At 39.2% G+C, this 12,130-nt stretch overlaps 1 protein-coding gene across 3 annotated transcripts in view; it reads left to right on the top strand.

Moving 5' to 3' along the window:
- kcnab1a (potassium voltage-gated channel subfamily A regulatory beta subunit 1a) overlaps positions 1–12,130 on the top strand; it is a 97,335-nt gene that overhangs the window by 27,789 nt on the left and 57,416 nt on the right. The window contains exon 1 of one of the 3 annotated variants that reach the window (XM_008425316.2): positions 1,047–2,148. The exons of the other annotated variants lie outside the window; for them this stretch is intronic. Coding sequence (XP_008423538.1) covers positions 1,940–2,148 — 209 coding nt within the window. The 5' untranslated portion in view covers positions 1,047–1,939. Of the gene's footprint in view, positions 1–1,046; positions 2,149–12,130 lie in introns of those variants that run through there. 3 annotated transcript variants of the gene reach the window in all.

Here is a 12,130-nt window from a genome sequence, read left to right on the forward strand (position 1 = left end):
TCAAAGTAAGTTTGTCTTCAAGTTATGAAACCTAGTTCCTTGATTGTGCTGTAAAATTATACAATATGCCTGAGTAATACATAATATTGCTCCTTTACCCCGAGGTCTTATTCACAAATGAGGGACAAATGGAGTTGGAGACAGGTAGCTGGATTACTTTATCATTTGCAGTGATGCATGTGCTGTATGGATCCGTTATGGTAAATACAGAGCTGAGCCAAAAGGCAAAGCTCTCGATTTACCCGTTGATCTATGTTCCTACCCTCATCTATGGTCACAAATTTTGGGTAGAAAAGAACAAGACTGTGGTTACAAGAGACTGAAAAGAATTTCCTGTGCAGGTTATCTGGGCTCTCCCTTAGATATAGAGTGAGAAGCTCTATATCTAAGAGTAGATCCACTTCTTCACATCAAGAGGAGCCAGTCAATGGATGCACCCTAACCTGGTGGGACTGTTTCTCGACTGGCCTGGGAACATTTTGGGATTTCTCTGGAGGAGCTGGCCCAAGTGGTTGAGTCTGGGTCTCTCTGCTTAGGCTGCTGCCCCCCACCACCCTGTCTCCACGCTAAGCAGAAGATGATGGATGGATGGACATGTCGCCAAAAATAACAATCGTTATAATGTCATTCTGGAACCAGCTTTGGTCAGTGACTTCCCAAAGCCTTTTGCTTATGTCATAGGACTTTTTGTCTCTGGCAAACATAATCTCCTTCCTGAACCAAATCTCCACACAACCTTCGCATAATTGTTTGAACAAAAAGAGCATGGCCTAGATAAAAGAACAACAAGTAAAACATTCTGTTCAGTGTTCAGACAGAATAAATGGTTTGACGTGTGGGGGGGGGGGAGAGAAGAAAATAGGAGGGAGGCCGTCAAACACTAACAATGAGAGGAGGAAGAAGACAGGTGGAGTGGCAGCTAAACACACAGGGAGAACAAGTAGGAGGGAGTAATGGAGAGAAACAGTGTGAAGCACTGCACTTCTCTCTGCTCACTGCCTGTGATGGAGGAGCTGCCCTGCTCACAGAATCGACAACAGAAAGGGGACGTCAAAAGGAGCCGAGCACCCAAAACACTGAGTGCAGATCAAACAGAGAGTCTGAGGAGAGGAGAAACGTGGGGAAACTGGGGCACACGCACATTAGTGAAACTCGGTGAAATTTAGGAAGCATGTGAGAGCTAAGACGGAAAAAGTGCTGATGGTAGAAGAGTGCACCCTCCCAGGTCCTAAGCGTGACTCCCCCGCCCCCTCTCCCGCCACCCATCCCTCCACCTCATCCATGCTTCATCTGTGCCCTGTCTCCTCCGTGCTCTGACCCTGTCCCCTCCTCCTTTTCTCTCTCACATGCCATCCCTCGCGCAAGGTTTCCCACAGTCAGACCAGGGAGAGCGCAGCGCCTGGATCGCGTCTCTGCTTCGCTCCGCTTCCCTTTTCCTTCCTCTGCCAACCCTCTGCAAGCTCTCTCTCTCTCTCTGGTTTCCTCTCCGCAGCTAAAATCCCTCAGCTCGACATCAGAGGCAAGACGCAAGAGAAGAGAACCAATGAGGGACTAAATTGAGAATCCAAAGAAGAACTGAGTCCTTCTTCTTGTTGGGATTTTGGCTGCTCTGCAGTCAGTCTTCTGAGAGGAAAGACTGAAGATGGGAAGCTCAATCTGAGCACAGAAAGAAGGAGAAAAGGACTGTTTTGCCTTAAAGAACAAAGTGATGAAGACGGAGCTTCTGCAAGTGAACAAATAAGGACTTAATCCACACACAGGAAAACTGCGAAGAACTCCAAAAGTAACAGGAACAGAAGAAAAGGGGAGGAAACAAAGGAAAGGGACTCCGACAAATCAACATATTTTAGAAGATCTGCCTGAGAGAATTAAGGTTCTCCTGTCAGTTTATCTTTTTTCTCCTCAACTGTTTACCTACGAGTTTGCCTGAAGCTCAGCCATGCAGGTGTCCATCGCCTGTACGGACCACAACCTGAAGAGGGGCAATGGGGACCACAGCAAGCAGAGCGCCACCAGCCCCAACGTGGTGAACCAGGCCAGGGCCAAGTTCCGCACTGTGGCCATCATCGCCCGCAGCTTCGGCTCCTTCACTCCCCGACACATCTCCCTGAAGGAGTCGACCGGCAAACACACGGGCATGAAGTACAGGTGTGTGTGTGAGTCAGAGATGTGTGTGTGTGCTGGATTTAGTGGGTTGGAAAACATTTTTACCGGTCCACATTTTTTGTTTTTGCCTTTATACTCAAGTCTTTTAAATCATAGCTGTCAGTCTGAATCTCAGAAATGATTTTTGGTCTTACTCCGTGTACTTTAATACTCGACACAAACAGTTTGAGTTTAAGAAAGCTTTAATGAACTAGAAAGAACGTCAAACATATTTTTTATTTTATAAATAAGCTCTCAGATTAATTCTAAAAGACGGCAACATAACAAATTGAGACCCAGTTTTGGTTTTCATGTGCCGTTCGTAAAGCCAATTAATGAAGATTATGAACATTGTGTTTCTGGTGATTAAGCACTCTCGAGTAAATATCAATAAATAAATGACAGCTTTGTCAAGATCCCACATGATTGAGCCTCCCTTAATAAACAGTTTGCAAAATGTTTGATTATTCCACCAAAAATGTATCCTCCTTGGATGAAATCACCTCATGCCATTTTTTAAAAAACTTCTTCCAACACTTTCTTCTGAGCGCTAAACATTTTAAACTTCATCCTTAGTCCTCATGCTCACATTTACAACGAATCAGGAGGTTTCAGATGTTTCCTACAATCCTCATTTTTGTTCAGTGTTTTAGTTTCTTACTTTGGCTCATATACGTACTCCTTCGCTTGTTGTCCCGCACAAACTTTCCTTCCTGCCCTTAGATGCACTAAGATGCACTGTATTTTCAGAATGGAAGGATCTCTTTCTCCTCTGCCTCTCTCCCACACACCTAAACACTTCTCCACCTGTGTGGCATGGAGAGACAGCTCTGCAGTGTGGGCAGAGCGTCTGAGTTGGATTTGACCTCCACGGTGCTGCGGCTCAGCTGAGTTTTGCTTTCCTATCTCTTTGGGCCTCAAGACTTAAAATCTTGTTGTGTTCTAAACTTTTTTTTTCTTATTATTATTTTTTTACAAGCTCCAAACAGAGCTATCAAATCTGACTTGAGAGCGAAAGCAGTTGGTGTGCTCTGATGTTGATCAGAAATCTAGAAATGACCAAATGTGGGCATTACAACGTATAAATTAGCGAGTCGATTTATTTTCCTCATAATTTAAACATCAAATGAATATATTTTAATACCCATCATGCTCATTACTGTCATATTCTAGCAGGAACCTGTTACTTAAGACTTCTTAGAGTGAGTTATTTTAAACATCAAAGCACTATACTGTTCATTTTCATTTCCCCTTGGCAACAGGATGCAATAATGACAAATGTGTATAATATTATGGTCCTTTTCTAAGAATGTTATGATGAACTGTATCTTGGCTGGACCAGGTTATGGCCTGGACTTATATTACACATTGTCTGGACTCTGAGGCAGTCCAGACAGTGTGTAATGTGAGTGAGCTGTGATACTGCCTGAGGTGTAATGAGAGCAGGCAGGCGACTGAGCATCGACCCGGCTGTAGCTCGGGGCTTGTCACTTTATATTGGTAATAATATATCAATATCATAAGAACAACGTAAAGGCATGATGGGTCCAGCTTCACCTTTTTATAATAAGCAAACAAGCAGCAACAAATTTATCGATTACCAAATGTGGGGTGCAAGAGGCACTTGATTCAAATTGACAATATATTAACTGTGCAAATTTAGTTGGAAAAACCCCCAATTTTTTCATCCGTTTCATCTGATCTAATGTGTAATCTTTGTTTTAACATTTTAGTAACCAATCAGTCATAATCTATTAAAATTTGAATTCATTTGAAAGAATTAGACACGTTTCTATTGCTCTTTAAATTAGGAGATTTTTGTGTATTTTTCAATTTTTCAATTTAATTTGAAACTAAAGATTAAAGTATTAAATCAAGAATATCTCTTGCATGATGACTAACCAACCAAAGTCAGAAACTGTAAAATATAAGGTGAAAAATGCAAACTAATATTTAAACTACAAACAGCTTCAGAACCAGAAACAAAAGTTTTTGAAATACTTTTAATTTTCAGTCGTTTTGTTTTCTGACAGCAAAAACCTAAAAATATGTAAATAAGAGCAGCTGTTTTGTAAAGTCAGTCATTATAAATTACAGTTAGTGAGCAAATACAACTGAGAAAAACCAATGCCACGAAACAACATTACCTGATGGTAAATAGACATTTAAAGTTTATCTCAGACAAATATGAGCAACAAATGTGAACAACTTCGTGTTGGAGCTGGGAACTTTGTTCTGACTGCATAAGGATTGATCTGCATGAATTAATTAATTAATTAATTTTAACCCGGCTGAACTAACTTTATAACTTGTACTTGTTAAGGTTGAACTGGAACTCCACTGACTATCAGATTCTGTAGCCAGCTTAATATGCAAGCTCAGTTGTCCTCTCAAGCTCTCATTAAAAGTTTAGCAGGCAGATGACGCTGAAAACTGCTGGTGATGATGGATGATGATGGGCTAGAGGCTCTGCTCTGTGCTGTGTGTGTAACTAAACACAAGAAAATACAGACAGAAGAGAGGGAGATGGAAGACGAAGAGGCGATACCACAGAGTACCCTAATCTTTCTCTGCTGCGTTCTTCTCTGCTGACAGTAACGCTCTGAGAAAATCTCTTTGCGACGAGTCCCTGCTTTCCTGTCCTCTACCACTCTCTTCTCTCTTTTCACTTGTCAGTTTTTCTTTTGGCTTCTGGAAGTTAACCCAGGTTTGCTTTGCATCTGCCTACCATGAAAACAGAGACATTGTACGTAGGGGCAAAGGTTAAACATTAGAGTATCTGAAATATGTCATGATGGCAGGAAGCACCTGCACTGCTTCTGTTTACCACTTTGAACAGCTGCCAGCCTCCGGCCAGTGAATGCTGCCAGACATCTGTGATGATAACGTGCTGACATGCCAGAATCTGAAGTCCTGCATGGAAACAAAACATCTTCATTTTCCATAACTTCCTGTCTTCATTTACTGTTAGAATCAGTTCAATGTTCATATTAGTGGACTCAGTTTATTTCTGTGTGATTGTTCTGAGAGATTTACTGTGCATTCTAGATTTTGTTTTATTTATTATTTTTGTTTAACTTATTATCATTTATTTTTATTTTGAAAACGTCAATTGAATATGTTATGGTGTTGATCATTTTTTTAATTTCACTATTATTTGCGACCAACAACTTTTAGTGTTTTATGTTTTGAATTGGCAGTGATTCACAGAGTCCTTTTCTACAAAAATTAGAAATTAAAATCTTGCAAATTTAACGTGTAATTAAGCAGATAAAATATTTTGTACAAGAAATGTAGTTTTCCCTTTTTGTTTAGTTATTACGTGTGGCCCATGAATGCTTTTAACTAGACAATTTTGGCAATCAGCAAAATGTTTGGACACCACTGATGTAAACTATTACACATGGATGTCACAAAAACATTGCAGCGCAGTCTGCAATATTCAGTCCAAAATTCAACGTTTAAAGAAAATGTGTGTGTATGTTCTAAGGGATCCTTTCAAAGGCATGAACACCTTTTGAAGTTGTCTGCCTAGTTCTTACATTTCAACCTCGAACTTGTATTTTTTGACACAAGAAAGTGAATAATTCTAATTCCCAGTTTTAACATGTTATATCTAAACTGGAAACCTGTTAAATCACGACAGTTCAGTTAATATGTGTCAAGGCTGGCATGAAGAGCAACAATTAGAGAAGCAGCAAAATGTTTTCCGTAGGGACATGTCAAACGAGATGATAAGAAAAAGCCTCTGATTTTCACCTTCTGTCAGAGCAACGGCCCCAGACGTAGATCTAAAACTGTAAATTAAATAGTTTAAAGCAAACCATGTTCATTAATTAGTTGAATAAACCTCTGGGAAGCCTAGACCTGAACTAAACTAAGAATCTAAGTTGATGTTGAGCAGTTTTGCAAAGAAAAATGGGTGAAATTTCAAGCTTTTTGAACTTCAAAGCTGGTAAGCACATACTCTGTAGACTTGCAGGTTTAATTCCAGATAATGGCTTTATTCCAAACCTAAAATATTGACTCGGTGGGGCTGAACATAAATGTACGTCAAAGTGTTCTGTTTTTTATTTGTAGAAGATTTGAAAAATCCTGGATGCTTCCCTTTTATGCATCCATAATTTCCTAATTATGTATATTTCATATTGGTTTGTTGCATAATATTCTAAATACGCTAGAGGTATTCTAATCTCTAAATACATTATTAATCTAACCACGTTTGCAATATAGCTGGTTAAAAGTTGTAAAAATCCCCCCAGAAATCCGTTTGTTCTCATTTTCCACCTTAGTTCTGCAGTTTGCTGACTAACACCTTTGCTTGTTACAGACTGACAGAATCTACTCCGCTTTTAGCAGCGACTCACTGTTGTGTTAAATTGAATTTGAATGTAGTACAGATTTTAAATTTGCTGTATAGAAGGCACATTATGGTGTGGGAATAGAATAGCATTGGCTTTTGTTTAATGACACAGCTCTGAATTGAATGTGAACGCCGACATTTTTAACATATACTCAGAATCTCTAAAGGCTATAGACCTGACTTTGTTCTTTAGATACTTGTATCTTCTTTAGATGCTAATGTTCAAACTCACAAGCAGATGCTGTGATTTTATTTATTTAATTTTTTTTTTGCAGTAGCAGGCTTTTTAATGCAGTTCACTGTGTGCAGACACTCGAGGTGCATGTGGCCCATTCACAGCAGCTGTCTGTGTTTTTTAAGGTCACTGCACACACTGGGAACATGATCACTCTCAATGTAAAAAGGTAGATTGCTTCCTACCTGAATGGTAAATGCACTAGTGTAGTATGCCCATAGATGCAAAATATATAAAGCACACAAGCATGTATTAATGAAAGTGTTCTCACTTTCTTGTTTTTACCAAAGTATTTGCACTCTTTGAACTTTTTTAGACATCATGGGCAGTTGCCCAGGGCGGAGTTGGGGCACACAAGCACCAGATTGTTAGGGGCGCCTTAAAGCTTTCCATTATAGTTTTGCATGTGCAGTTAGTGAAAAGTTGGCACCCGCTAAGTTGAGAATGTATATCTGTTAATACTTTTTCATTGGTTGGTGGTGGATGAAGGAGGGCTCGCCCAGGGCAGCATTCATGCAAAAACTGCCACTGTTTTTAGATTTGGAAGACATGAAAGGCCATTCCACACTGTTTTAAATTTCTGTATAAGGTGTGCCATAAATAATATTGTTTTATTATTTATTGTATATATCTTTTTATATATATATATTTTATATTTATTATATTATTAATATTTGTTGTTATAATCTTACTTGGCTTTAAAATTCTCCACAACTGCATCTTTGACAAGTGTGTTTTAGTGTCAAATTTGGTGATTTCTACTGGATTTTATTCCTGAGTATTGGAGTAGCAAGGGTTAAATGCAAAGTGTAAACTTCAGGGATTTTTTGGGGGGTTTGCTGGCATTGGGGCATGTTGGTGCTGCTGGTGCTGCTCATGAGCGACCTCATGAGGTCGCTGACATTTTGATTGGTTGGTTGGTTGGTGAAGATGGATCTGGAGTTGGTGGTGGTTCTCCCTGTGTTGACGTTGCAGTGGCAGTGACGTGTGGTTGTTTCTACGGTCCGGGCCACCTGCTGGAGGCGACGTTTTTGGGTGGGAAGATCCTGTCTTGGTGTTGGGTCAGGGGTCATCACAAGAAACTGGTCAACTAATCAAAAGCAGACTTGGAAAAACACGAGAGCTTTTCTTAGAATCATCCTCTTTAGGTGTCTGAGAGACTCCTGTGAATCAAAAATGTCAGCAACCTACATAACTATTTCTTGACTAAGCAGTTTCATACATTAGTAATCAATATATACATTTTGCTCAAGGTCAGCATTTGTTTCTTCAGAACAAAAAAGTAAACAAACAATAAGGGAGGGAGTGAAAGTTTGTTTCAACAGAATCTAAAACCTAACAAAGTCGTTTAAGGTGAAGAAGACATATCTTTTCAAACCTCCTTCTCTCAGCCAGAGTTGAAAGGTCACACACTCTGCAGTTGTGGTGAACTAAGAAAAAGGTGAAGGGTTATCAATACTTTTGCAAGGCACTGTACTTCAGTTGAAAAGTGAAACACAGGTCAGACAAGAAAAAAACAACAATAAAAGCTCCAGAGACTGACTGATGTAAAAACAGCCAAACGTTTTTTTCTGCTGGAGCCACAGCATGTGCTGTGATCTAAAACCCTGATTGCTCTGTGAAAACTGGGCAGGCTTTTGGATGAACCAGTTCACACGTAGCTTTTTTGGCAGACGATGGTGTCCTCTCCGTACGTTGCCTGGCGAGAGCTTTCGCAGCACAGTGGTGTGAAATGGCCAGATTAGCAACTGTTGCCACTGTTTCTATGAAATGTGCCACACAGTGGAGGAGCTGTGAAATGAGAGGGATGATAATAAATAAAAGAGGAAATCTTTGCTGTTGGTTGGGCTCCAAACCACTAAACAACAAACGCACCATAATGGCCCAAACTGACACGTTAAAATATGCTTGTTGCCATGGTAATCATGCGCTTGGCTTTGGAAGCCTTTTTTTACAGCGGCCTACGCAGAGACTTGTTTCACTATCTTTATGGGGACTTTTGAGAGAGTCCCTTATGCTAAACTAAAGCAAACTATTTAAAAGCCTCACTAAAAAAAAAGTTCCCATTCCTCGAATTTAAAACGCACCTTTCATCTTAATAGAATCTTTTGCCAGCACACACATTTTAAGAAACCGCAAGACTAGACAAACTGAGTGTGCGCTTTCTTGATGTGATGAAAGCAGGAGGAAAAGTGAGATGTTCAAGAGAGGCTTTCAAGCAGATTCATTGTAAATTAACTTGTCAGCACTCTTAATTTAATCTGTTAACAGGTCAGGAGGGGCGGGTGAAGGTTATGTCTAAATTTATTTAGAAAGTGAAGAAAACTAGTCAACGGTCAGCTTTTCAGATAAGTGAAACAACACAGAAGTTTGAGATTATAATAATAATAAGAATAACTATTTGCCATTAGAGATACAGAAGCATGTTGCACCAGAGGAGTTCACTGATATCCAAAGAGGCACAATAATCAATCCTATCAGCTGATTTTAGTTGGCTGTTTGATTGACAGATGTCCTCCAGGATTTTAAGGAACTTTAATTACATTTGGCTGCAGGAGGCTTAACCATTTCTGTTTGAGGCAACGTTTGACTTTGATAACTCCTCCGTAAACATGAATACTGGAGAAAATGGTGACGATAGCAATGATCATCCTCTGAACTGGTATGCACGAGTTTCCATTACAGATAAAATTTGTAAAATTGCCACTCTTGTAAGACCTAATTAATTCCTCCAAGTCTGTTGTCTTCCCCCACAAAGCCTGCAAATTTCCACATTAGTTCTAGGATCCACAAGGACTCTGTAGTGTACAGTTCAGGTTTTTGAGATCATGCTGGCTGTGCATGTCAACAAAGACCATAAGAGTCTCTTTTAAAGGGTGTTGCCAAAAACACAGTTAATAAATAAAACAGCAGCCACAAGCAGAAGAGGAACAGAACAACGCGCTTTTTTAAGAAACACAGTGAGGAGAGATTCATTGTTTTTTTTGTTTTTTTTCCCACTCGGACAATTCATGTCTTAGGAACATTAAAATGCACAAAACATTGCTTTTCTGTTGAAAAAGATTTTTAAAAAATCCTTCATTTTAGTTGAGTTCCTCTGAGGAGGATGAGCTTTAACTACTGCATTATTGCCCCCCATGGAACCGTAGTTTAGCGCTGTGTATCTCTGAGAAAATCAACCTGGATAAAAACTATATGAAGTCATAACGACGTGTATTAAACGGCTCAGAGACGGGAGGGGCCATGCTCACTTCTTTATTATTAAATTCTATATTACGCATCTTTAAAAGCAAACTGATTTGCCAGACAGTGGCACTGCATGCCTCTCCACACTAATACTCTAACTTGCCCACAGAAATCTTTCTGGCGTCAAGCGTTGATGGCTTTTCTCACTTCTTTCCTCTGTTGTGAACAATAATAACGGCAGTGGTATAGGATCTACTGCGTGTGTGTTCACAGATGGGGATAGTTCTTGGCAGAAGTAGTGCGTGATGCAGTGGTTTTTGAATAAAACATTGTGTTGGACTGTTTGGATTTTATACCATCTCAGCTCAAAATGATAACTTAAGATCTGATTGATTATAACATCCGGCTCTTCCTGTCTGCCTTCGTCTTCCTCTCACATCGCTCACATGAGCTTTAAACTTTCCTGAAATAAAACGTGCTCTCACGTACAGCCCAGGCATTTTGATACAGGGAAACATCTTTGAAGGAGGCATTTAATTAAAGACTTTGAATTCCTTTATGCCTTATAATGTAATGTCATCAAAGGCATGTGTGTGTGTGAAAAGTTTTGTTTTTTTGGAGAGTAGAATGTATCTCGATTTAATAATTCACAGTGAAACAGCAGGACAAATTTAAAAATTAACTATAATTGATATACAAATTGTATCTCAAAGCACTGATATTTTTCTGAATTTTAGAGTCAGAATCTTTAAAATTGATTTATTAAAGGGATGTGGGATGTGGGAACCTAGCGATTGCTTTTTTTTTATTACAGTAGTTGGCTAGCAGCTAAAACTTGAGCAAAGATAAAACATTTTGTCTTATGAAACATCTCTTCACTTCATGATGACACAGAGAAGACATCTGACTCAGCTGGAGCTGACTCTCCTTTTGATTCTTGTTCTGATTTTTTCTTTTTTTTTTTTGTAACAGCGCACTAGACACCTCTAATTTTAGTAATCCCATTGACTGAACTCACTTTTGCTCTCAAGCTCGAGGAAGTGCCAGAATGGTTTGTCAGACTGTTTTTAGGTGTAGAAGAAGAGCAATGGGAGTGAAGACTGATGTTACTGATGGAGATGCTAACGAGGAGCAAAGAGAATGAGCGAGAAGGGAGATGTATTGATGTGAAAGAAAGGTCACTGTAACCATGTTATTACTAATGACGGGTATTAAGGGGCTGAACCTTCTAAACAGTAGTTCTTTGATTCAAAGACGAAAATCCTGTTCTCCCAGGAAACATTAGAGACTCCCGAAATCTTTCTATAGTCAGTAATTAGTCCTTCATTACTGGGTTCTCAGTTATTAGCACAAACAAGCGCATCTCTAATGAGTAAAAGAATCTATTTTTGATTTGCAACTTTGAGCTCGCTGGTTTGATTGATTCCAGCCAAATAAGATGAACTAACCAGAAGAAAATACTGCTTCTTAAAGAAAATTAAGATTCACTTGGAGTCAGACTCAGAATCTGCATTTTGATTTCAGCTAAATATTACAGGAGTAAAGTGATGTAAGCGTCCCAATTCATGTTGCATCTTACAAGAATGTCAATTTAGAAAAAAAGAACCATCTGAAGTCTGTTTCTGCATGTTCACATCTCTTTAGACTTTCCCTGGACTAACCAGAATCAGCTGTTGCTTAACCCCATTGTTAAGTTTTCTGTTAGAACCACATACTTTGAAATCTTAGCAGCCTATTTGCATTAAATCGCTGCTTTGTTCAGCAATAAATCAAACGGTGAAAACTTGCCTCCCGTATTAATAAAACTCGATGCACAAAAACGACTGCTGACATTTCAGCAAGCCCTTTAAAATTTACAAAGGCCCCACTGAAAATAGGTGCATTGTGAGTCACTTGGAGCCACCCAGCAGTCCTCCTCCTCTTCAAAAACGTATTTATCTAGGTTACTTTCACATCCTGAAAATGTGAATTTTAATGTGCCTAATATTCTTTTTAATTAAAATAAAAGTTCCAGGGTTTCCTTGAGACCCACTCAGAGAAATGCATGTTTTTAAAAAAAAGTATCTGCACTGCAATTTCTCACAACTATTATAAGAGCAAACTTTACTTATTGCAGAAGAAAATATTAATACCTCAAAGAGTGGCATCCTTTGACCTCACTTGTTTGCAGCAATTTGTTTCTCTTTGAAACTATTAAACTT

Source organism: Poecilia reticulata, linkage group LG13, assembly GCF_000633615.1.
Source record: "Poecilia reticulata strain Guanapo linkage group LG13, Guppy_female_1.0+MT, whole genome shotgun sequence".
NCBI classification, from domain to species: Eukaryota; Metazoa; Chordata; class Actinopteri; order Cyprinodontiformes; family Poeciliidae; genus Poecilia; species Poecilia reticulata.